General features: G+C 38.4%; 1 protein-coding gene across 1 annotated transcript; it reads right to left on the bottom strand.

Moving 5' to 3' along the window:
- CXHXorf58 (chromosome X CXorf58 homolog) lies at positions 1 to 27,372 on the bottom strand. Its single transcript, XM_059911724.1, has 9 exons — positions 27,286 to 27,372; positions 23,581 to 23,716; positions 22,473 to 22,572; positions 18,813 to 18,907; positions 18,288 to 18,399; positions 7,572 to 7,703; positions 3,029 to 3,258; positions 732 to 894; positions 1 to 177 (listed from the first exon to the last, which is right to left on the bottom strand). The coding sequence occupies exons 2-9, from the start codon at positions 23,694 to 23,696 to the stop codon at positions 1 to 3; spliced, it is 1,125 nt and encodes a 374-aa protein (XP_059767707.1). The 5' UTR covers positions 23,697 to 23,716; positions 27,286 to 27,372.
- Between the last annotated feature and the right edge of the window lie 65 nt (positions 27,373 to 27,437).

Genomic DNA, 27,437 nt, shown 5'->3' with positions numbered 1-27,437 from the left:
TTAACGTGATGGAGAATTATTAATATACAAGTCTTGACACCAGGCAAATAATTCCTTTTCCTCTTTTTCCAATTCGTCATCTGACATGAGTTCATTAACTTTTACAATGTCAAAGAATGGGGTGGAGAAGACCATCGTCTCTTTTTGCTTTGTACCTGGTGTGTCCATTTTCGGTTCCTAGGTAGAATTATAAATAAAAGCGGGAAGTGTTTTATATTTGGTTTTTACTATTTTATGTTTTTTATATTTGACTGTTCACACTTAGCCTCATCTCAAAAAAAATATATAGCAGATTTTTTAAAAATTACAAAGTAAAACATGAATACATGTTCATTGTAAATATTCCTGCAATGTACTATACTGAAGCCGACTTTCCACACTACAGCTCTTAATAAGTGTAAATAGAAATGACTTCCACTTTGAGAAAAGCACCATTAGTGATGTGCTGAATCAACAGTGCCAATATACAGAAACAATAGGGTTTTTGCCAACTCATGCTGATGTGGAGTCAAAATGGCTGGTATTTATCAGACTAGCTACTCATATTGTTTAAGAATTTTTAAAATATGCGTTACCAAGAGGAATGTAGCTTTATACTACCCAAGGTATATACCAAATGTATGTGTTTCATCCTTGAACTTGTAGATTAGGAAAATTCTACTTAAGGAAGTAGAATTACTTACAGTTTGAATATTGTCCAAAACAATGAATTCAGTACAAGTTAAACTTACAGTCCCTGCAGAAGCAATTTTTTCTTTAGCCATCTTATAAGCTTTTTTCATTTTTTCAACTTTCATTTGAGCTTGCTGGGATCGACGACCCAGATGTTTAATTTGACTTTGCTGTTGGTAGGGCCGATATAAAGGTTGAAGACTTGATAAGGATGAAGGGCACCTAGAAAATATTTGTAGTATAGACAGAAAAATTGTACAAAATAAGCAAGTTCCAAATTTTATTAAAGCATCCTCTGGTAAATATATCCTAAACCTGTGCTTGGAGCAATACTGCACATAAGTTTTTAGGCCAAAGTTGTCATTTCTGCTTGAGTTACATAGCATAGTTCTTTGCCACTTATGAAGGTGTATAGATGATGTTTACAACAATAATAATGAAAATTATAAAATGTTATATCAATTTAAAATCAGTCTTCCTGGAAAATACTGTGTAGTAGCCATTTGAATCTTTTGAAAAGATATACTATATACTAACACCAAAAAGTATTAAATTTCATAATGGCTGAGACAAGTTGTTTTGATCAGTGTTGGGACCAGACACAGTTGGTGCCATGCTCATAGTCCCCTTGGCCATAGTGCACACTGGCCTCACTTAGCCTGAGAGCTTTCTTATGAAAACAAGAGCCCATGTGCAGGGAAAGGGCCCCAGAATTAATACCTCCCCTCCTAAGCTACCCTTAACCAGTGACTGATGGGTGTTGGTGTATAAATATCCCAACTCCCTTCCCCTCTGTGGGGTAACTTGAGTTGTGTGTTCTACACTGGCTAGGACATTCCCAGGAGAGATTAAGCTCCAGTTACCCACAGTGACAACCTGCTTGCTAACATACACTGTTTTGGCTGCCTGCTCTTCCCTGTTTCACTTCTCTACCCCCTCTCATCAGTGGTTCCTGAGATCACCTCCCAAATAAACTACTCATACTCAATTACTTACCTCAGGGTTTGCTTCTGGGAGATCACAAACTTTGAACTGCCTTCAAAGGAGCCTTTAAGAAAGTACTTTTCCCTCTTCAGTTGATTTAGAATTTGGCTACTTATTTGGTTCTTTAAGTGACTCATTCTAGGATAATCAGTAGCATGAGTCTAAATAGCAGGGAGCCTACAGTTATATATGGTGGCAGAGAAAATTACATCATTTATTTGACCTTGGTGGTAACAGGGTTAAGTTCCATATTCAGTGCTTAGACGGATGAGTTAGAGAAAATCTATTTCATGATGACAGACTGCGCCCTACACTAGGCCATCTGTCTGGCAAATGTATAGCCTTGATCATAAAATAAATGGGCTAAATTATGTTATTGGGTCAGCACCCACTCATCTCTACTCCTGAAAAAAAAACAACCAGTGTGTTTGCCTGACAGTGGGTCACCAGTGTCTTTTCATGTACTAAAGGAGTATTTTTCATTTCAAATATGACTGTGTGAAATAGACTACGAACAGGTCCTCTTCAGTCTTATAATCTCTTTTTTTTTCTTAAGAAAAAAGCTTAATTTGTAAATAAGGTGGGCTAGGTGAGACTTGGTAATGGAAAGAAAAAAGAAAGATAATTGGTGCAGTCATGGTCTGTCCATGTTGTTTCAAATCATAACACAGTCTATTTTGCTACAACATGTTCTTTTATAATGTGAAATGGCGCACATGTTATTGGTAAAGAAGGGAATAATGTCACTGTAATTTATATGCAATTTATCCTCTGCAAAGGGAGCCAGAATATCAAGACTAGAATTATAACCTTCAGGGGAAAAGGAAAAAGTTCTCCTCTGTGCAGCATGGGCAAAGGGAGCCCTTTTGGCTGCATTCATGAAAACAAGAATGAGCACCGGCACCTAGGGCTCTCTCCCCAGAGAGGCACTCCCCCGCACACACACGCAATCCACCCTTACTGCCCTCTTCCCTACTCCCTGCCTTGAGTGGTTCATGGTTCTTGGCAGGTCACACTGCCTCTCATGTCCACTTAAAAGGCCACCACATTGGCCCAGGGCTCCACTTCCATCTGCACTGTCTTCGGTGCCCACTACCTGCTCTAATGAAAGAGTCGCCAGCATTTTCACTCTATTGTACATTTTTTATATTTGCTGTGGTGGCCTGTCTGGTGGTACAAGGTATCTTCCCAGGTACCAATTGTCCTTTTTGTTAGTGCTCTGTTTGCAAAGTTGCATAAGTCTTGAGCAATCTGCCCCAACCCCTTTTTCTCCATATGCTCTGTTATTATTTTTCGTGAGCTATTTGGCAGAATGTGAACATTTCCAGAAATGCCCCTAGTATTGTAACCCCAGTGAAGGATCACTTTTTACCTAACTTGAGAAACAATCCGTAGCTGGTGCTGACGCATCTCTTCTGTCTTTGGTCTTTGTACTAGATACTTCATTTCTTTTTTTAGACGGTTTGAGATTATTCCAGACTCTGCATAATCAACTATGTCATACATTATCATTGTCCTGGGAATGTTTTCGAGATTTAATCTTCGCCAATAGTTATTTCTGCCACCAGAAGATGCAGGGATCTCATCCAGAAGACTGGAATACTATATGGAAAAAACAACTAAGCATGATTGGCTGTGGTGCTCTCGAATGTTTTTAGACACATTTCCCAAGGATCCACTCAAATGTTACTTCATGCAAAAGCATTCCTTGATCCCGTCTCTGAACTGTATTGGTATCTCTCTTCTATGACTCTTATTACTGACTACTTGATGTTCTAGCTATCTGTGTATGTTTTAGCTCCCCTACTGTGACAAGGCAGGATCCTTGTCACACAGTATCATGCACATAGTACCACGCTCATTAAATATTTATTTAATGCATAAACACTAAATCTTTAAGGCAAATATAACTCAGATAAATTAAACTCAGGATGGGCCTGAAAGTTGAAAATAGCTATGTGATCTACACACCTGGCAATGCTTGTTCATGACATGCTTGCATTGAAAGGACATTTGTACAAACCTTTTTAGAAATAATTAGTTCACCTCTGGGGCTAAGTGGCAAATTTCACTATTTTCATTTGGAGTATCTGTAGAAATCCCACTTTTGTTTTTTAAATTTAAAATATCAAATTAGGAATTTAAAAATGTAAATATATATAATCAATTCAACCTTATAAATGTTCATTTAAGAGATAGGAATAGGGCAGGAGGAGCTACAATCCTGGCATTTAGGGTATAACACACGTACACTCTCTCTCTCCCTCTTGCGCTCTCGCACTCACACACGTACAGGCAGTGCTCCCTTTGTATCATTTAGGCACGCACGAATTTCAGTCAATCACCACCATTTCGTCAAATAAGCTCAGTCCTTCAATAACACAGTTCAAATTTCAGTTACCACAGTATAACTGAGTTAAATGCATAAAGTACAAACTCTGCTGCTAGCTCTTCAGTCCATAGATTACTACATAAATAACAGATGTGCATGGTGGTAGATGACAAATCACATCAGTTCTTTCGAAGTGTGTCAGTGATTGGTCACTGTAGATCTGCTTTTTAGTTCACTCACAGACAGCAAAGAGTGTAATTGTGTTACCTCTTTGTCTCCCAGTGATAAATCCATGTGACATTTTACAAATAAAGATAATCAAAAGAGGGAAAGGTCAAACAAAGAAACAAAAAGTGGTAAAGCTGGAAGTGAAATTCAAATCAAATGTAAACAGAGTTCTAGAAGAAATAGGTGACCATGGGGATGCTGACACTGCCATCATTCAAGACACTGCAGAGAGGCTGCTAGAGGAATTCGGTGAAGGTGAACTTACCAACATAAATGGGGAAAATGGCACTGCTGAAAAGGGTAAAGTTTTCTCAGAGGAAGTAATGTTGGCAAAAAAGAAACTTCATAATAAAGGAGCTCTGAAACATTTCATAACATTCAAAGTACAAAGGATAGGGAATTCCTTGGCGGTCCGATGGTTATGACTCGGTGCCCTTACTCCCAGGGGCCTGGGTTTGATCCCTGGTGAGGGAACTAAGATCCTGCAAGCTGCGTGGTGCGGCCAATAAAAGTACAAGGATAAAATGTTGGCGGGTGATCCAAACTTAGAAAAGAGTATGACAATTTGCCAGGGCATAGAGAAGATGCTCACTCCTTGTTGTAAATTATATGAGAACAAGAAGGTAAGCACTGTTTAAACGACTCTTGATAAAACGATTTTTTTACAGATTTATTGAGATTCACATCTCATATAATTCACCCATTTAAAGTATATAATTCAATAGTTTCTAGTATATTCACAGTTGATAAGCTTTTTACAAAGAAATAAAACATTTTAAATTCTGAATGTTTCTAATGTTTTAAATTATAGTGTACTAAATAAATGTTTTGCTTTTTCCATTTTCCTATATATTTATAACAGAGAGTAAGAGAGTTTTTAATGTTTTGATAAGATTTTTTAAAGGCACGGAACAATCACGATTTTTCCCATTGATGATTAAGTTTGCTCTGCATGGTTTCAGCTTGCACGGTCCTTTTTATGGCCCTGCACTACCATGCAAAGTGAGGACTGCCTGTATATTTTTTTTCCCGACAGTGGAATGGTAAAATGGGTAAACATCTCAGAACTGTCAATGATCTGCTCTGCACCTATTAGCTATACGACCTTGAGTAAGTTTTTAAAAATCTCATTAAGCTCCATTTTTCTCATCTCTTAAAGGGTCACATAATTTACAAACTTGGAGATAAAAGGAGATAATATGCATTTAAAGAGCTAAAAACAATGCTGTGTCCATAAAGGGCCCAATAAACGTCAGCAATCATCAGATCTCTCTCTTCCAATATGTCTATCTGGGAACTTCTTTCTATGACACCAATCCTTGGCATAGGGACAATCTGGAAGTATGCCACCCATGTCCTTAGCAAAGATAGCTGACATCCCCAAGCTCTACTTATTTCTTGGTTCAGTCCCTGAATCTTCTAGGTTAATGCTCCAAAAGAAAGATAACACAATTGGGAGTCTCTAAAGCACCATGTTAATTTCATGTTTCACATGCAAGCAACTAGGTGAACAGTTAAGGCCATATATTATTATTATTATTATGAGCTAGAATTTTGGGATACCTTGTTTCTTTAGAACTTATAAAGCAGGGGTAATAATAGTACCTACTTCTTAGGGTTGTTATGAGAATAAAAGGAGTTGTTATTACACCAGCATTTGCTATTATTACTATTCAGGTATCTAGTTTAAGTTCCCTGATTCAGCACTGCTGTCCAACCAGTTATGCAAACCAGAAACCTAGAAGCCATGTTGGACACTTTCCTTTAGCTTACCTCTCTGTCCCGAAGGCCCACTGCTTTTATTCTCTAGTTACCTCTTGCATCTCCAGCCTCACAGCCCTAAACCAAGATACCACCATCTCTCCTAAAATATTGCAGGAATCTCCAAACTAGAAGGAGGCTCTTGCTGTCTTCTAATCCCTTATCTATAATACACTGCAGCCAGACGGATCTCTTCACATATTAGATTAGGTCACCTCATTTCCCGAAACACTGCACCAGCTTCTCATTGCACACAGAATCAAGGAAAAAAATAAACACCTTACTATGGTCAAAAGCCCTGCATCATGATCTCTCACCAGCCCTCTAGCCTGACTGCATACCACACCTTCCGTGCTCTCCCTTCAGGCCCACAAACCTGCTTTCATGCCCTGCAGTTTGTCCTGCCACAGAGCCTTTGCCTGAGGTGCACCACCCGTTCAGCCGCAGACCGAGGCTGTGACACATTGTTGATTGCCTGCCTATCACCCACTTCCCTCTTCTCCCTTACTTATGGAGCCCCGATTTTTTTTTCACATATGGAACAGACATATGCTCTGGGAAGGAAGGCCCCAGCACATGAACCATGATTGTTCTAAGTCACATGGGAAACGATCCCATTTCCCTTTACAGTGATTGGTTTAGGGGGAGCATGTGATCCAGTTCTGACAAATGGGACCTGAGAGGAAGTCTGTTGGGGGCTTCTGGGAAAGATTTTTTTTCTTGAGATTTAGAGAAAATGATGCTGAGTCCTCTTCTTCCTGCCTTTGAATGTAGTTGAGAATGTGATAGTCATCTTGTTACTATGTGAAGGAAGCTGAGAGGACTGTAGAGAAGCTGACAAACAACCCTGATGTCCTTGAGCTGCGACACTAGCTATCCCAGGACGGACCTGTCCAGGGGCTCCCTAACATGGGACAATGTCCTTTATTGTTTAAGCCTCTTGTGGTTGGGGATATTCTGTTCCTTGTAGCAGAAAGCATCGAAACAATAATAGACCCCTTCATTACTAGGTCAAATCCCCGTCATGTACTCTTTTTAGCACCATGTATTTATTTTTGATTTTTTTATTGAGATAAAGTTCACATAATATAAAATTTACCATTTTAAAGTATAAAATTCAGTGTTTTGGTTTTTTTTTAGTAAATTCACAATATCTATCACTACTAATTCCAAAACGTTTCCATCACCCCCGAAAAACACCCTACATTCCTTACCTATCACTCCCCAGACACAAAAAGCCACATATTATATGATTACATTAATATGAAACATCCAGAACAGGCAAATTCAGAGAGACAGAAAGCAGATTAGTGGCTGATAGGGGCTGGAGTGACAGAGGAATGGGGAGTGACTGCTTAATGGATGTGAGGTTTCCTTCGGGGTGACAAAAATGTTCTTAAACTAGACGGTAGTGATGTTTGCACAACACTGTGAAGGTACTTAATGCCACTGAATTGTACACTTTAAAATGGTACATTTTATATTGTGTGTATTTCACCACAGTAAACTGATACATGATTCTTTCTTCCTGGAGGATAGGGTCACAAGGCTTATTTTGTTGTTTGTTTTCAATATCCAAATCTAAATTCCTTACTTGCATGTAATCTTTCAGGGTGACAATATCTATTTCATCAGTTATTCTGAACTTCTGGAAAAGACGTTCATCTTCCATAATTTGATGATAAAATTTCTTTTTCCCTATTATTTTGCAAGCATCAACCACAGCCTATAAAGAGGAAAAAAATACTTTTAAAATAGTAGTATAATAGCAATAACTATCAGCACACACTTTACATATTTTTTGAGACAAATACATCAAATATTGTTCCTTTCTTCTAGTAGCTTGCTATTCAATAAAAGACTGTATTTACAAAGAAAAGATTATATAGATTTTTAAACCACTTAAAATTTGTTTCCATAACCATATCTAAATAGTTTTAAAATGTAGCTAGAGGAGTAGCTGAGTCCACAATCCTCAGAGGACAACAGGTTTTAAAAAAAAAAAAAAAGTTTTTCCCCCTGAAAAAACATTATTTTCCTTTAAAAAACAAAACAAACCTCTAAGGTTATTCATGCTGTGAATGCAGAGAAAGCTTATCTGGTTATTAAACAGGTTGCCCTAGGAACCGCAATGAAAGGTACTAGGGCCAGCTCTCTTTTATGTGGTTGTTAATATCTCGCCCTCAAACGAAAACATGTACATTTCAGAGGGCTGAGACCTCCCTCTCCTTTAGGCTTTTCTCAGTAGCAAAAGAGTAGCAAACAAAGGTTTTTTTTTCTCTCACAAATGTCAACATTTTCTACTCAAGGAAAGCACCTGAGAGGGCAGAGACAGAAGAATCACAGAAAACATGGAGGCTCGAATCCAGTCTGGCTGTATTTGCACCATACCCTTCCACGTATACCTATCCTTGTGCTAAGAGCTATACATAGACTGTGAATAGAGAATTAAGTGCTTCCCCACCCTCCTTCCCACCCCCCGTAAATATGTGCTGACTATTCTAATACATATTTGTATTACATATCTGTGCTTCTGGCCACAAAGGTTATGCTTATGTGAAGGGAGACTGGCATAGATGAAAATTCAAGCATCATTTGATTCCAGATCAGTTTCTTTTTTCCTTTGTATCTCAGAATGTGATACTGTGAAAGTATGGGAACTCTGTGTTTTAATGCTGATATAAGACCATAGAATAGTGGTCTTAGACATAGACAGGACTAAAACTCGGATTCTCTGTTTTTACTTAACACGCAAAATAATAGCAAGCCTTAATGTACTTCTTATTCCAATTCTCACTTTTGTTATCCAGAATATTTCCTATTTATTTCTTTATTTAAATTCCAAAGCTTAGAACACAGACACATAGGGAAAGTGAAAGAAAATATTCAAATGGTTGTAGTTTGATTCCTAATGCACTAAATCGAAGGGACAGAAACAGTTTACTAAAAATGTGATGGAACCTTCCTTTAGGCAGATCATTTTGGCTTTCCGTTTCATTAGTTTCTTTAAACACTATGCATCTAAAGAAAAGGCAGTATTGGCACATATCTCCATTATGCTTTCTTGCAATTTATTTCCTGTGGGTTCTAATTAACCATCCCCACAGTGACACTAAAGGTAAAAGCAAATAGTTGTAGGCTGAACAGGTCTGAAAACCATATAATTTCTGCCTTGAGAATTTCTTTAGATATATTTTACTAGCTCAAGTTACTTAGAAAAGGTATTTCTTGTCAGTTCCTACTCTACTCCACTCAGCCACCACCACCAATCTCTCCAAGCCCCAGTTTCCTTATGCATACAGTGCCTCAGCTGTGTGGCTCAGGTGTGTCAAGCCCATCCCAGGCTCTCAGCCAAAAAAACCCCACGCCTGGCAGTACAGGGCAGGCTTGTTGCCCACTTGTGACAGGGGTTTGAAAAAAGTTTGCCCTCCAGTGGTCAAGATGTTCTTTCTCAGACATTTGCCGTGTATGGCCAGATTCAGGAAAGTCTTTCTGGATAGGAAGGGATTGGAATAAAGAGCCCAGCCCCAGGAGAAAGGGAAGGGTGAAAACTAGGCAACGATTCCAGGAGAGCAGCCAATCAGACTAGGATTCAAGAGGCAGGTTCCATTCTTGGTGGGCAACTCAAAGGGTCAGAGGGGGGCATCTCTAAACTTGACTCCTCCCCTGATAGCCAGCATCAGTCCCCCACAGCCCTGCGGCTACCTGCTGGCCAAGATCTACAGTTAGGCTTGTCAAGCGGAAATATGGAGAAGTGAAGTCTCAGTTCTGGCCCGGACGAGCCTCTCCAAGTTCCAGCTTCCACACAGGCAAAATGGGAATGACATGTACCTCATCAGAGTTATCAGGGGGCCATATAAGAGAATGTATTTAGCAGGGTTCCTGACACAGAAGTGGTTAAGAGCATGGGCTCTGGAGTCACGCTCACTGGGTCTTGATGTCAGTTCCTTCACTTTGTAGTTGTGAGACCTTAGGCAAGTTACTTAGTCTTTTTAAAATGAAGACAATAACAGAATCTACATTCTAGAGTTTATGAGAATTAAATGATAATGCACATTAAATGTTTAACATCATACTTGATAGTGCTCAATAAGGGCAGCTATTATTAATAATAATGTTTTTCCTTTTTACATAAATGCCCAATCCTCAAAAAGAACAGGGATCTTCAATTTAAAATAACAATTACTGGATGTTAATGTTTAAGAATTGTCAATTACCCAGAGGTGTCCAGGTCATGGGGGAGGGCACCTTTAGGACAGTGCTTGTCAGACTATATTGTGCCTAGGATCATCTGGGGGTCTGGTTAAAATGCATAGGCTAATTTAGTGGGTGTGAGGTGGGGCCTGAGAGCCTGCATTTCTAATAAGCTCCAGGGGATGCCATTGCTGCAGGTCTGCAGACTACACTTTATTTTATTTTTTATTTATTTAAAAAAATTTTTTGTTTTAGAAAGATTTTTTTTATTTTTATCTTTGCAGACCACACTTTCAGTAGCAAGGCTTTAGAATATTCTAAGTATAGTTGGTGGACTACGATAGTGACAACCCTCCTTAAATGAGCATAGCTCTGAAAATAGATCATCGAAGTAGGTAACTGAATTGAGATCTCTTTTTTATACACATGGCTATCCAATTGTTCTAGCACCATTTAGACTGCCTTCACACCTTTGATGAAAAGCAACTGATCATATATGTGTGGGTCTATTTCTGAACTGTCTGTTCTATTTCATTGATCTACATGTTTGCCTTTTTGCCATCACTACACCTTTGGGATTACTATAGCGTTTTTTTTTTCTTTATATTTCCACTCAACTTTTATGTATTTTTTTTCTTATTAGTCATCAATTTTATACATATTAGTGTATCTATGTCAATCCCAATCTCCCAATTCACCCCACCACCCCCACCCCCAGCCGCTTTCCCCCCTTGGTGTCCATACGTTTTTTCTCTACTTCTGTGTCTCAATTTCTGCTCTGCAAACTGGTTCATCTGTACCATTCTCTAGGTTCCACATATATGCGTTAATATACAATATTTGTTTTTCTCTTTCTGACTTATCTCACTCTGTATGACAGTCTCTAGATGCATCCTCATCTCTACAAATGACCCAATTTCATTCCTTTTTATGGCTAATATTCCACTGTATATATGTACCACATCTTTATCCATTCGTCTGTCGATGGGACGAAGCAACTTAGGTTGCTTCCATGACCTGACTATTGTAAATAGTGCTGCAGTGGACATTGGGGTGCATGTGTCTTTTTGAATTACGGTTTTCTCTGGGTATATGCCCAGTAGTGGGATTGTTGGGTCATATGGTAATTCTATTTTTAGTTTTTTAAGGAACCTCCATACTGTTTTCCATAGTGGCTGTATCAATGTACATTCCCACCAACAGTGCAAGAGGGTTCCCTTTTCTCCACACCCTCTCCAGCATTTATTGTTTGTAGATTTTCTGATGATGGCCATTCTAACTGGTGTGAGGTGATACCTCATTGTAGTTTTGATTTGCATTTCTCTAATAATTAGTGATGTTGAGCAGCTTTTCATGTGCTTCTTGGCCATCTGTATGTCTTCTTTGGAGAAATGTCTGTTTAGGTCTTCTGCCCATTTTTGGATTGGGTTGTTTATTTTTATAAGACTGAGCTGCATGAGCTGTTTATATATTTTGGAGATTAATCCTTTGTCCGTTGATTCGTTTGCAAATATTTTCTCCCATTCTGAGGGTTGTCTTTTCGTCTTGTTTATGGTTTCCTTTGCTGTGCAAAAGCTTTTAAGTTTCATTAGGTCCCATTTGTTTATTTTTGTTTTTATTTCCATTACTGTAGGAGGTGGATCAAAAAATATCTTGGGCTTCCCTGGTGGCGCAGTGGTTGAGAGTCTGCCTGCCAACGCAGGAGACACGGGTTTGAGCCCTGGTCTGGGAAGGTCCCACATGCCGCGGAGCAACTGGGCCCGTGAGCCACAACTACTGAGCCTGCGCGTCTGGAGCCTGTGCTCTGCAACAAGAGAGGCCGCGATAGTGAGAGGCCCGTGCACCGTGATGAAGAGTGGCCCCCAGTTGCCGCAACTAGAGAAAGCCCTCGCACAGAAACAAAGACCCAACACAGTCAAAAATAAATAAATAAATAAATAAAATTAAAAAAAAAAATCTTGCTGTGATTTATGTCAGAGTGTTCTTCCTGTGTTTTCCTCTAAGAGTTTTATAGTGCCCGGTCTTACATTTAGGTCTCTAATCCATTTTGAGTTTATTTTTGTGTATGGTGTTAGGGAGTGTTCTAATTTCATTCTTTTACATGTAGCTGTCCAGTTTTCCCAGCACCACTTATTGAAGAGACTGTCTTTTTTTCCATTGTATATCCTTGCCTCCTTTGTCATAGATTAGTTGACCATAGGTGCGTGGGTTTATCTCTGGGCTTTCTATCCTGTTCCATTGATCTATATTTCTGTTTTTGTGCCAGTACAATATTGTCTTGATTACTGTAGCTTTCTAGTATACTCTGAAGTCAGGCAGTCTGATTCCTCCAGCTCCGTTTTTTTTCCTTCAAGACTGCTTTGGCTATTCGGGGTCTTTTGTGTCTCCATACAAATTTTAAGATTCTTTGTTCTAGTTCTGCAATAAATGTCATTGGTAATTTGATAGGGATTGCATTGAATCTGTAGATTGCTTTGGGTAGTATAGCCATTTTCACAGTATTGATTCTTCCAATCCAAGAACGTGGTAAATATCTCTCCATCTGTTGGTATCATCTTTAATTTCTTTCATCAGTGTCTTATAGTTTTCTGCATACAGGTCTTTTGTCTCCCTAGGTAGGTTTATTCCTAGGTATTTTATTCTTTTTGTTGCAATGGTATATGGGAGTGTTTTCTTAATTTCACTTTCAGATTTTTCATCATTAGTGTATAGGAATGCAAGGGATTTCTGTGCATTAATTTTGTATCCTGCAACTTTACCAAATTCATTGATTAGCTCTAGTAGTTTTCTGGTGGCATCGTTAGGATTTTCTACATATAGTATCATGTCATCTGCAAACAGTGACAGTTTTACTTCTTCTTTTCCAATTTGGATTCCTTTTATTTCTTTTTCTTCTCTGATTGCCATGGCTAGGACTTCCAAAACTATGTTGAATAATAGTGGTGAGAGTGGACATCCTTGTCTTGTTCCTCATCTTAGAGGAAATGCTTTCAGTTTTTCACCATTGAGAATGATGTTTGCTGTGGGTTTGTCATATATGGCCTTTATTATGTTGAGGTAGGTTCCCTCTATGCCCACTCTCTGGAGAGTTTTTATCATAAATGGGTGTTGAATTTTGTCAGAAGCTTTTTCTGCATCTATTGAGTTGATCATATGGTTTTTCTTCTTCAGTTTGTTAATATGATGTATCACATTGATTGATTTGTGTATATTGAAGAATCCTTGCATCCCTGGGATAAATCCCACTTGATCATGGTGTATGATCCTTTTAATGTGTTGTTGGATTCTGTTTGCTAGTATTTTGTTGAGGATATTTGCATCTATATTCATCAGTGATATTGGTCTGTAATTTTCTTTTATTGTAGTATCTTTGTCTGGTTTTGGTATCAGGGTGATGGTGGCTTCATAGAATGAGTTTGGGAGTGTTCCTTCCTCTGCAATTTTCTGGAAGAGTTTGAGAAGGATGGGTGTTAGCTCTTCTCTAAATGTTTGATAGAATTCACCTGTGAAGCCAACTGGTCCTGGACTTTTGTTTGTTGGAAGATTTTTAACCACAGTTTCAATCTCATTATTTGTGATTGGTCTGTTCATATTTTCTATTTCTTCCTGGTTCAGTCTTGGAAGGTTATACCTGTCTAAGAATTTGTCCATTTCTTCCAGGTTGTCCATTTTATTGGCATAAAGTTGCTTGTAGTAGTCTCTTAGGATGCTTTGTATTTCTGCGGTGTCTGTTGTAACTTCTCCTTTTTCATTTCTAATTTTATTGATTTGAGTCCTCTCCCTCTTTTTCTTGATGAGTCTGGCTAAAGGTTTATCAATTTTGTTTATCTTCTCAAAGAACCAGCTCTTAGTTTTATTGATCTTTGCTATTGATTTCTTTGTTTCTGTTTCATTTATTTCTGCTCTGATCTTTATGATTTCTTTCCTTCTGCTAACTTTGGGTTTTGTTTGTTCTTCTTTCTCTAGTTCCTTTAGGTGTAAGGTTAGATTGTTTATTTGAGACTTTTCTTCTTTCTTGAGGTAGGCTTGTATAGCTATAAACTTCCCTCTTAGAACTGCTTTTGCTGCATCTCATAGGTTTTGGATCGTCGTGTTTTCATTGTCATTTGTCTCTAGGTATTTTTTGATTTCCTCTTTGATTTCTTCAGTGATCTCTTGGTTATTTAGTAACATATTATTTAGTCTCCATGTGTTTGTGTTTTCTATGGTTTTTTCCCTGTAATTGATTTCTAATCTCATAGCGTTTTGGTCAGAAAAGATGCTTGATATGATTTCAATTTTCTTAAATTTACTGAGGCTTGATTTGTGACCCAAGATGTGATCTGTCCTGGGGAATGTTCTGTGCACACTGAGAAGAAAGTGTAATCTGCTGTTTTTGGATGGAATGTCCTATAAATATCAATTAAATCTATCTGGTCTATTGTGTCATTTAAAGCTTGTGTTTCCTTATTAATTTTCTGTTTGGATGATCTGTCCATTGGTGTAAGTGAGGTGTTAAAGCCCCCTACTGTTATTGTGTTACTGTCGATTTCCTGTTTTATAGCTGTTAGCAGTTGCCTTATGTATTGAGGTGTTCCTATGTTGGGTGCATATATATTTATAATTGTTATATCTTCTTCTTGGATTGATCCCTTGATCATTATGTAGTGTCCCTCCTTATCTCTTGTAGCAGTCTTTATTTTAAAGTCTATTTTATCTGATACGAGTATTGCTACTCCAGCTTTCTTTTGATTTCCATTTGCATGGAATATCTTTTTCCATCCCCTCACTTTCAGTCTGTATGTGTCCCTAGGTCTGAAGTGGGTCTCTTGTAGACAGCATATATATGGGTCTTGTTTTCGTACCCATTCAGCAAGCCTGTGTCTTTTGGTTGGAGTATTTAATCCATTCACCTTTAAGGTAATTATCGATATGTATGTTCCTATGACCATTTTCTTAATTGTTATGGGTTTGTTTTTGTAGGTCCTTTTCTTCTCTTGTGTTTCCCACTTAGAGAAGTTCCTTTAGCATTTGTTGTAGAGCTGGTTTGGTGGTGCTGAATTCTCTTAGCTTTTGCTTGTCTGTAAAGCTTTTGATTTCTCCATCGAATCTGAATGAGATCCTTGCCGGGTAGAGTAATCTTGGTTGTAGGTTCTTCCCTTTCATCACTTGAAGTATATATCATGCCACTCCCTTCTGGCTTGTAGAGTTTCTGCTGAGAAATCAGCTGTTAACCTTATGGGAGTTCCCTTGTATGTTATTTGTCGTTTTTCCCTTGCTGCTTTCAATAATTTTTCTTTGTCTCTAATTTTTGCCAATTTGATTACTACGTGTCTCGGCGTGTTTCTCCTTGGGTTTATCCTGTATGGGACTCTCTGAGCTTCCTGGACTTGGGTGGCTATTTCTTTTCCCATGTTACGGAAGTTTTCAACTATAATCTCTTCAAATATTTTCTCGGGTCCTTTCTTTCTCTCTTCTCCTTCTGGGATCCCTATAATGCGAATGTTGTTGTGTTCAATGTTGTCCCTGATGTCTCTTAGGCTGTCTTCATTTCTTTTCATTCTTTTTTCTTTATTCTGTTCCGCAGCAGTGAATTCCACCATTCTGTCTTCCAGGTCACTTATCCGTTCTTCTGCCTCAGTTATTCTGCTATTGATTCTTTCTAGTGTAGTTTTCATTTCAGGTATTGTATTGTTCATCTCTGGTTGTTTGTTCTTTAATTCTTCTAGATCTTTGTTAAACATTTCTTGCATCTTCTCGATCTTTGCCTCCACTCTTTTTCGTAGGTCCTGGATCGTCTTCACTATCATTATTCTGAATTCTTTTTCCAGAAGATTGCCTATCTCCATTTCATTTAGTTGTTTTTCTGGGTTTTTATCTTGTTCCTTCATCTGGTACATAGCCCTCTGCCTTTTCATCTTGTCTATCTTTCTGTGAATGTGGTTTTTGTTCCACAGGCTGCAGGATTGTAGTTCTTCTTGCTTCTGCTGTCTGCCCTCTACTATAGCATTTTAAGTCTTGGAATCAGGTAGTGTAAATAGCCTAATTTCGTTCTTCTTCTCCAAAGTTGTTCAGGCTATTCTACATCCTTTCACTTGTTTTTGCTTCTGTGTGTGTGTGTGTGTGTGTGTGTTTGTAAATACACGAGAAATTCTGTTGGAAAATGATAAGGAAATGAAACTAGAATTGGATATAAGAACGAGGGAAAAGATGGAACAAAAAAGAATTGGTGAAACTCCCCTCCTTCATAAATGAACTTAGATTAAACATCTGAATGGACTACAACTGACTTATTTCTTTCACATGGAGAAATAAATAAACTTAGTAAAGTTGTATCAGTTTGCTAAAGACACAGTGTCTACATTCAAAGAGCAAAAAAGTTGAGTGAACTTAAAGTGAGAAAATTTCCATTTCTACAGGCTTTCTATAACTATGAATCCAAGTATTGCCAGAGTTTGTTTTGAACCTGAACTAAAGGAAAAAGGAATCCTAAACTGTTCTCTCCAAGTTGGGTATGTTCTGATCATTTAAAACCCCTTATAATGTTTAGTGAAAAACTCAAGCTGAATAGTATAATCACATTTTAAAAATAAGAATGAAAAATTTAAAAATATATTTAAATAAAAAAATATTTTTATGGAAAAATATGTGCAATAATATGTGTATTTTTATGGAAAAAAATGAAGGATACACAAGAAACTATTAACAGTGATCACCCAAGGTGAATGAAAGTTGCAGCACAAAGAAGAAAGGCATAAAGGCATATTTTCCTTTTAAAAAAAATCTCTGTGCTATTTCCCTTTTTTAACAGTTACTTTGTAATTAAAATAAAATTTAAGTTATTATACAGCATTTTAATGCATTGGATATATACACAGTGCTTTTCAGTCATGGCCTCTAAGGTTCTCATTTGCTCCAGCCTGGGCATAGCAGGGTCTGCCATTAGCTGTCTTGGGAAAATTTCAGTTCCTAAAAAAGCCCCATTATATAACCTCAGAAAAACAAAAGTTGATGATATTTTATAGGGACAACTATAAGCTTACTCTGTAGATAAATGTGGCATGAATTTATCTCTGGAATGGAGAATAAACATCTACTTTCCCATTTGAAGTCATTCTATATAAATGAACAAATATTAATGTTTCTGAAACACCATATTCCACATGAAACCACTAGTCCTTTTGATACATTTCTGAAACCAAGCTAAATTTTCTCTGATATTGCCTGAGAAGACATAGAAAAGCAGTCTTTTTTCCTTTTCTAATATTCTTCAGAGAATAAATGCTGCACATGCTGGATCTGGTCAGAAACTGCCAGGTTGTGTGGTCTTCTATCCTGAATACATGCCATTACTGATGATTTCAGGTGGGTCATACTTTTCATGTAAGATATTTCCAGAAGGCTACAAGAAAACAACCTTTGATATGTGGTTTATAAAAGGCTAAATATGAGAATGTACACATTTTTCTCAACTATAGTCATATATAAGGGTCAAAGGAATAAAACCTATGCTGTAGATCCTCACTATTAAAAATGTGGTACATGCATCAGCAGCAGTGGCAGCTGCTGGAAGCTGGGTAGAAATGCAGAATCTCAGGACCCGTCCCAGATTTACTGAATCAAAAACTGCATTTTAATAAGATCCTCAGGTGAGTCCTATGCTGTAGACACAATTATGATGAATATTCATGAAAGTTAAAAGTATGAGAACTCATGTAAAAAAGGATAAACATTTTAAAAGTTCCTTTTCAATACTCTAGCACACTTTTTCTAAACATGCTACCAGAATCAAAGAAACAATGATAAAATACCATTAAAACAAAATTGCATCAAATGTTCTGCATAATTAAAAAGCCCTGACCAATAGGCCACTGTAATTCATTATTAACAAACCAAAATTTTCATACAAAGAAAACTGATGGGTATTTTTTAGGGCCTTATATAAGAAATTCATTCCAAATATTTTTTTAGCTAATAAGCAGAGACACTTTGAAACATGATGCTTAAAAAAATACTACCTGCCTGCTGGGCTGTTTAATGGTGAAATAACGTAGTCTGTACACTTTGAATGCAATTCAGATACCGCATAGATGTTAAGAAGCTAAATTAACACAAACTTTACATCATGAAACATCACCTCACTTGATGGCTTTAATAAACTTTTTCCACTGAAATACTTGTAACCAAGGCCTTCAGTATGAAGAAAAATTTTAAACACGATGAAAGGTGGAAATGTTTCGCCACTAAATCTGAAATAAAGACCAAAATTAGTCATTTGGCATCAGGTTTGGGGCTGTTACTTCTCCTCCTTGTACTTAAGATCATTCACATAGTTTTTTGCATGCAGGGTAAAGGCTATACCAGAGCATAAAAAGAACTGATAATGAAACGGATCACAGAGTATGAAAGAGCCACACTTTGGCATGTGTGCTCACAGTTATTCTCATATGTGTGTCAGACTGAACACATCATGAGAGATGAGAGCTACTCTCAAGGCAACTTTTGGCCCAAGAGTCATGCCTCAGTTTCTTCACATAATAAATGTAAATAAGAACAACACATTTACTTTGTAATTACATATGAGGACTTAAGAAAATAAATTTCTAAGATTCCTTCACATTAACGAAGTACTGCTTGAAATAAATCAGCATAAAAACATTACCTGAATCTAACTTTACACTTCATGCAAGGATCTTTAACAAGCTCAGCCTCTAAAGGGCTCACTTTCTTCAAAATTTCATGTGTCACATGATGTTCCTGAAATAGATGATGGGGCTATAAATGGAATGCGGTACCCTGCCCAGGCACAATCTATTGAAAATAACAGAGGGGGCATGGCAAAGTGACAGTACACCAGAAAAACGGAGCTGGAGGAATCAGGCTCCCTGACTTCAGGCTATACTACAAAGCTACAGTAATCAAGAAAGTATGGTACTGGCACAAAAACAGAAATATAGATCAATGGAACAGGATAGAAAGCCCAGAGATAAACCCACGCACATGTGGTCACCTTATCTTTGATAAAGGAGGCAAGAATATACAATGGAGAAAAGACAGTCTCTTCAATAAGTGGTGCTGGGAAAACTGGACAGCTACATGTAAAAGAATGAAATTAGAACACTGCCTAACACCATACACAAAAATAAACTCAAAATGGATTAAAGACCTAAATGTAAGGCCAGACACTATAAAACTCTTAGAGGAAAACATAGGCAGAACACTCTATGACATACATCACAGCAAGATCCTTTTTGACCCACCTCCTAGAGAGATGGAAATAAAAACAAAAATAAACAAATGGGACCTAATGAAACTTCAAAGCTTTTGCACAGCAAAGGAAACCATAAACAAGACGAAAAGACAACCCTCAGAATGGGAGAAAATATTTGCAAATGAAGTAACTGACAAAGGATTAATCTCCAAATTTACAAGCAGCTCATGCAGCTCAATATCAAAAAAACAAACAACCCAATCCAAAAATGGGCAGAAGACCTAAATAGACATTTCTCCAAAGAAGACATACAGATTGCCAACAGACACATGAAAGAATGCTCAACATCATTAATCATTAGAGAAATGCAAATCAAAACTACAATGAGGTATCATCTCACACTGGGCAGAATGGCCATCATCAAAAAATCTGCAAACAATAAATGCTGGAGAGGGTGTGGAGAAAAGGGAACCCTCTTGCACTGTTGGTGGGGTAAATTGATACAGCCACTATGGAGAACAGTATGGAGGTTCCTTAAAAAACTAAAAATAGAACTGCCATACGACCCAGCAATCCCACTACTGGGCATATACCCTGAGAAAACCATAATTCAAAAAGAGTCATGTCCGGACACTATAAAACTCTTAGAGGAAAACATAGGAAGAACACTCTTTGACATAAATCACAGCAAGATCTTTTTTGATCCACCTCCTAGAGTAATGGAAAGAAAAACAAAAATAAACAGATGGGACCTAATGAAACTTCAAAGCTTTTGCACAGCAAACGAAACCATAAACAAGACGAAAAGACAACCCTCAGAATGGGAGAAAATATTTGCAAACGAATCAACAGACAAAGGATTAATCTCCAAAATATATAAACAGCTCATGCAGCTCAATATTAAAGAAACAAACAACCCAATCCAAAAATGGGCAGAAGACCTAAATAGACATTTCTCCAAAGAAGACATACAGATGGCCAAGAAGCACATGAAAAGATGCTCAACATCACTAATTATTAGAGAAATGCAAATCAAAACTACAATGAGGTATCACCTCACACCAGTTAGAATGGGCATCATCAGAAAATCTACAAACAACAAATGCTGGAGAGGGTGTGGAGAAAAGGGAACCCTCTCACACTGTTGGTGGGAATGTAAATTGATACAGCCACTATGGAGAACAATATGGAGGTTCCTTAAAAAATTAAAAGTAGAATTACCATATGATCCAGCAATCTCACTACTGGGCATATACCCAGAGAAAACCGTAATTCAAAAAGACACATGCACCCCAATGTTCATTGCAGCACTATTTACAATAGCCAGGTCATGGAAGCAACCTAAATGCCCATCGACAGACGAATGGATAAAGAAGGTGTGGTACATATATCCAATGGACTATTACTCAGCCATGAAAAGGAACGAAATTGAGTCATTTGTTGAGACGTGGATGGATCTAGAGACTGTCATACAGAGTGAAGTAAGTCAGAAAGAGAAAAACAAATATTGTATATTAACGCATGTATGTGGAACCTAGAAAAATGGTACAGATGAACCGGTTTGCAGGGCAGCAGTTGAGACACAGATGTAGAGAACAAACGTATGGACACCAAGGGGCGAAAACCACAGTGGGGTGGGGATGGTGGTGTGCTGAACTGGGCGATTGGTATTGACATGTATACACTGATGTGTATAAAATTGATGACTGATTAAAAAAAGAGTCATGTACCACAATGTTCATTGCAGCTCTATTTACAATAGCCAGGACATGGAAGCAACCTAAATGTCCATCAACAGATGAATGGATAAAGAAGATGTGGCACATATATACAATAGAATATTACTCAGCCATAAAAGGGAACAAAATTGAATTATTTGTAGTGAGGTGGATGGACCTAGAGTCTGTCATACAGAGTGAAGTAAGTCAGAAAGAGAAAAACAAATACCATATGCTAACACATATATATGGAATCTAAAAAAAAAAAAGAAAATGGTCATGAAGAACCTAGGGGCAAGATGGGAATAAAGACGCAGACCTACTAGAGAATGGACTTGAGGACACGGGGAGGGGGAAGGGTAAGCTGGGACAAAGTGAGAGAGTGGTAGTGTATATATAGACATATATACGCTACCTAATGTAAAATAGCTGGCTAGTGGGAAGCAGTTGCATAGCACAGGGAGATCAGCTCGGTGGTTTGTGACCAGCTAGAAGGGTGGGATAGGGAGGGTGGGAGGGAGGGAGACGCAAGAGGGAAAAAAAATTTAAAAAAATAAATAAATTTTAAAAATAAATAAAGCAATGGGTCTGTGGGTCAGACGGTGAAAAAGTGTACACATTTCTCAGAGTTTATCATTTTTTTCAGAGCTGCTAAAATTCGCTTAATGTGACTATTACTAATTATAGATTACTGTAATCACAGGTGATTTTATTAGGAGAATATTTAGTACTATATGAAAGAAGGCTTAATACCCTGCCAGCGTTGCCAGAGTTGTTTCTTTGGGGAGTGGGGGATGTGCACCTTTTTGTTCGTTTGTTTGTTTTTATTCAAATAGGACTATATTATTCATAATGTTCTGCACTTGCCTTTTCACTAATGAGATATTTTAGCTATCTTTCTATTGCAGAATCATATGCAAGGCTGCAAGCCTTAACAGTATGAAAGCACCAACATTTATTTAACCAGTATCCTATCGATGGACATTATAAGGTTTACTTTCTTTGCTGTTACAAACAATACTGCAATGAAACTGTACATAGATTGTAGAATGGATTCCTACAAGTGAAATTGCTGGGTGGAAGGCAAAGGCACTTTTAATTCAGAGATTTTTAGTGCTGGAAGATCACTGTCTCACATCTTCAAATAAGAAATAGATTTTTTAAAAAATCATATTGGTTTCAGAAAAAGACACAGTAGTTACCCGTGTTAAAAGTAAATCCAGAAATATTCATTTAGGGTCAACCAAAGAAGAAATCCCATAATTCCATGCAATATTATTATATTCAAATAGAAGAGATTTTAAAAGGTTATATATTCTTTCTTTATTTAACACACCTTTTACCTTGATAAGTAATTATATCTGTCAGAGCAAACAAAAAGCAAAATACATACCGCTGCACAAATTGTACGCTTAAGGAGTTGAAACATTGATTTGTCGAGATGAGATAACCACACTCTCTGTATCGTGTGAGCTGAAATATCTTTATTATTTCTGAGAGGAAAAAAAAGAGCTTAAGATTTGTGAAGTAGTTTTCATTTTCCTAAAGTCTTGGGGAACTCTGAATTTATGCTTCCTCCTCTTGCATCTCCCCATCCTCCACCCTAAGACTGACCTAATGAGGAACATTTGGATGTGGTAATTAGAACTGGTCATCTGCAGAATCTAGTCAGAATGAGGATATGAAATGCTTGAGAATATTTCCCTTGAGATTAAAAAAAATCCTGGCTAAAACTTTATCGTCAAAAAAATGTGCTTTCTAAAAACATCCATGACCTAAAATGATTCCATTATAGTTCTTAAAAACACTGTCCAACTAGTTCAAGTGCTAAGAAAATAGAATGTAGAATAGTTGAAGTTACAGTAGGCCCAATTTTCTTCTGGGAGCAGATGACCATGCCCTAGAAAAAGAAACTCCCTTCTCTGATCTTTGTTTGAACCAGGCTCATCCCAGTCAGGTCACAGCATTATTCTACTTTGGATCATGTCCCAGCACTGGCAGATAATAGGGATCTCACTCTCCAAGAACTGCCCCCCCCAACCCCATCATTACCCCTCATAGGGCTACAAAGAGAGGTAGGTACTCCTGTATAATGCCACTGTTGACTGGCAAAGTGCAGACTACAAGATGTAGAGTAGAAAAGGCCTGAAGTATGGAAACAAACCCTTGAATACTAGCTGATGCCATTTATTAGCTGTTTAACCTTCTGCAAATCATTTACCTTCTTCCAGTTGCTACTTCCTCACTTATAAAATGTAATAACAAGACTGCATCACAGGGTTGTGTCAGGATCAAAGAGATGTGTGTTAACATGCTTTGTCAATTATGAAATACTATAATTATAATAATTATTATTCAATTCACAAGTAATTTTAAAACACACAAAAAACCTCTAATTTACAAATTCTTCAAACAAGAAGTGTTTGATGTTAGCTGGGTAAATACCATACGGAAACTGTTCAGTTGTGGAAGATGATACAAGGCGAAAGATGGCTACTTACTGTTGTTTTCCCTTTGTCTTTACAGTATTTGACAAATGTACTTTGTGACCTTTTCCCAAGTGTGGACTATCTGATTTTGGGACACCAGTAACTGATGTCTTTGGGGAATGACTCATTTTCCTCACAATGAAGTACTCTGAAATACATAAATTAAACATTTGAGGTCACAATCTATGTTATTACACTGTTTGGATGAGACTCAAGTGCCATTATGATTGTTGTGCTAATTCCAGAACCCCTGAAAAAGGAAGGTTTCATAGATCTCTTTTTTTTTTTTTTGAGTCATGAGTAACACTTTTTTTTCTTTTTTTTTTTTAACATCTTTATTGGAGTATAATTGCTTTACAATGGTGTGTTAGTTTCTGCTTTAGAACAAAGTGAATCAGCTATACATATACGTATGTCCCCATATCTCCTCTCTCTTGCGTCTCCCTCCCACCCTCCCTATCCCACCCCTCTAGGTGGACACAAAGCACCGAGCTGATCTCCCTGTGCTATGCGGCTGCTTCCCACTAGTTATCTATTTTACATTTGGTAGTGTATATATGTCCATGCCACTCTCTCACTTCCTCCCAGCTTACCCTTCCCCCTCCCCGTGTCCTCAAGTCCATTCTCTACGTCTGCGTCTTTATTCCTAGATCTCTTAATGTTGCTTACATTCTTTGTGTACTACAAATATTATGAGGTATATGGGAAAGACAAGTGGATCTATCCATAGCCTTCTAACTGGTCTCCCTGTCTGCAGTCTCTTCCATCCTCCACACTGCAGCTGGAGTTAACTTTTCAGAGCAATAATCCAACCTTATCACTCTTCAACTTAAAATCTTTCAGGGACACCTCATTTCCTCCAAGCTAAAGTCCAGACTCCTTAGAATTGCGTTCAACTCTTTTCACAATCTAGTTCCATTCTTTCTCAAATCTCAAAATATCAACTTTCCACTAGCATTCCTCTCTATACTCTGTGAGAACAAGAACTTCTTGCCAAAATCAATGTTTTACGACTCTGTGCTGCTGATCATGCCATTTCCTCTACCTGGAATGACTTCCCTACCACCAGCAAACATCAATTCATCTTTCAAGACCCCAGCTAATTGATGCCTCTTCTCTGAAGTTTTCCACTGTCTTTTTTCCAGAACTACTGACTACTGTCTCCAAGGTCCCATAATACTGTATATGTTTTTCTTTTACAGTACTTCTCGTATTGCATCATAATTTGGTTTCTTGGCCGTCACCCCAACAAGCTTGTTGAAGGCAGGAGGCATGTTGCTAACTATGGAATCCCCAGTGCCTATCAGAGTGGAGGGTTTTTACATGCTTTCTAAAAACTTTTCATCCTGGTTTTTACCATGGAATAGCTGTGACACTTTGGGCAAGTCCCTTAACCTTTCAGTAGCTCAGTTCCCTCCCTGGTAAAGTGAGAGGACGTGTAGTAAGTGATCTGATTCCATCTCTGGTTTTCTATCCTTTGATACATTACTCCAATTTGGAAGCAGCTGCCAAATTCTTAGTCGCTGCTTAGTATCTTGTACTAAACCAGGTCCTCTTTATGTTTTCTTTTGGTGCCATGGATCCCTATGGACAAACTCCTTCTACCAACTATGTTTTTTAAGACGCATAACATAAACTATATGGGATTACAAAAGACTCCAATTCTATTGAAATCATTGTCAAAACATTTTCAAAAACAAAATTATAGAAATGTGTCTTCTTTATGCATTAAATAATACGAGAGTGCTAATAATCACTGTACTTGTGAAGTGGTAATGAGCAGAAACGATATTTCAAGAAATCTGCCGTGACTGTAACATGATATGAAAATACTGTGCTTTCTATGGATGACAAAGTCACAGGTGCTGCTGATACTACTGTGGTTTGTTACTTACACTATAATTGAAAGAAATGCTAAAGTTCAGTTAGACGTTAGTGAAAATAAAGTTGCAATTTTTCCCCAAGTTCATGTACCCCCAAATTAAGAATTCCTGCCCTAATTTATCACTTATAAGTCACACTTTTATATACATATGACATTCCATTACTGATGCAGAGCCTTCAGAGTCTCCTTAATATTTCTCCTTAGGGATGAGGATGTGGATGGCTTGGAATACACTATTCTCTCGAGAAAGAGAAAAGCATGCCTTGATATCCAGGAGCTGGGGCTTCCCTGGTGGCGCAGTGGTTAAGAATCCACCTGCCAGTGCAGGGGACACGGGTTCAAGCCCTGGTCCAGGAAGATCCCACATGCCACAGAGCAACTAAGCCCATGCACCACAACTACTGAGCCTACGCTCTAGAGCCCGCAAGCCACAACTACTGAACCTGAGAGCCACAACTACTGAAGCCCGTGTGCCTAGAGCCCGTGCTCCTCAACAAGACAAGCCACTGCAATGAGAAGCCTGCGCACCACAACGAGGAGTAGCCCCTGCTCACCGCAACTAGAGAAGAGCCCGCACGCAGCAATGAAGACCCAATGCAGCCATAAATAAAAAAATAAATAAATCTATATTAAAAAAATATATATCCAGGAGCTGGCCCGGCACTCACAGCTGGGCTTTAGTGTTAACCCTGGCTTCCTAACACCACCGAACCCAGAGCAAAGCCCTGCTTCCTTGAACCCGCCCCCAAATCACCCAACCAAAGCCCAATCCTAGAATAAATCTTTCTAACACCCTCTTACTGAGATGCCCCACTGTTTCCCAAGGTGTGCATTTTCCTAGCAGCAACAAGAAAAAAACCCAACTTGTTCAACTACAGATGTGTTCCTAGTGGTCTTTGGCTGGAGGGCAGTGACACTGCATCACAAAAATCCCCCAAATCTTCTGGATACCTGCCTGGATGGGCTTACACTTGCTATAGGTTTAGAATATAAAATACAGAATGAAATATGAAACACAACCCCATTATGAGCCACTGTAACAATTGTTTAGGTGAGATCACAGGGTTTAAAGGCTGACAACTTAGATTTGGATCCAGACTTCCCACTTTCCTTCTGTGTGGCCTTGCACATATTACTTGTCTGTGCCTCAGTTTCTTCATCTATTAGATGGGAAGTAATAATCGTGCCCACCTACTTGGGTTGTTGGAAAGAGAAGACGACTATGTATAAGGAGTTTAGGTCAGAGCCTGGCATATAGTAAACGCTATTGGTGGTTGCTATTCTTGTTAATAAGATAATTATTGTCAGGGCTTCCCTGGTGGCGCAGTGGTTGAGAATCCGCCTGCCAATGCAGGGGACACGGGTTCGAGCCCTGGTCTGGGAAGATCCCACATGCCGCGGAGCCACTGGGCCCGTGAGCCACAACTACTGAGCCTGCGCGTCTGGAGCCTGTGCTCCCAACAAGAGAGGCCGCGGTAGTGAGAGGCCCGTGCACCACGATGAAGAGTGGCCCCCTCTCGCCGCAACTAGAGAAAGCCCTCGCACAGAAACGAAGACCCAACACAGCCAAAAATTAATTAATTAATTAATTTTTTAAAAAAAGATAATTATTGTCATTATTACTTATTTCTACTAGTATTAAGGGACATTTGATTCCCAGTGAGGGACAGAAGCTTAAGTATTTTCAAGAGGAAAAATAAAATGTCAGGTCTTTCGAGATTAAAGGACGTGGCAAATTAGTTTAAATTTAAAATCTTAGAAATGTCCAGCCCAGAGTAAAACAACAACAACAACAACAACAACAACAACAAAATCCCCACAAAACTAAAAACCTTTTGTGAGGTAAATCCAGGCCCCAGAGGTCGGCAGCTGCGGCTGCTAGGCTTTCGAAGCCGCCCGAGGCCTGCCGAGCGCCCCCGCCCGGCGGCCTCCGCACACACGATTCTCAGCCCACACCACTGGGCGCCCAATCGCAACGGCGAAG

This window comes from Balaenoptera ricei, chromosome X (genome assembly GCF_028023285.1).
Source record: "Balaenoptera ricei isolate mBalRic1 chromosome X, mBalRic1.hap2, whole genome shotgun sequence".
Taxonomy (NCBI): Eukaryota; Metazoa; Chordata; class Mammalia; order Artiodactyla; family Balaenopteridae; genus Balaenoptera; species Balaenoptera ricei.
Note: the sequence above shows the minus strand (reverse complement) of the source record. Positions and strands in the feature narration are given on the sequence as shown.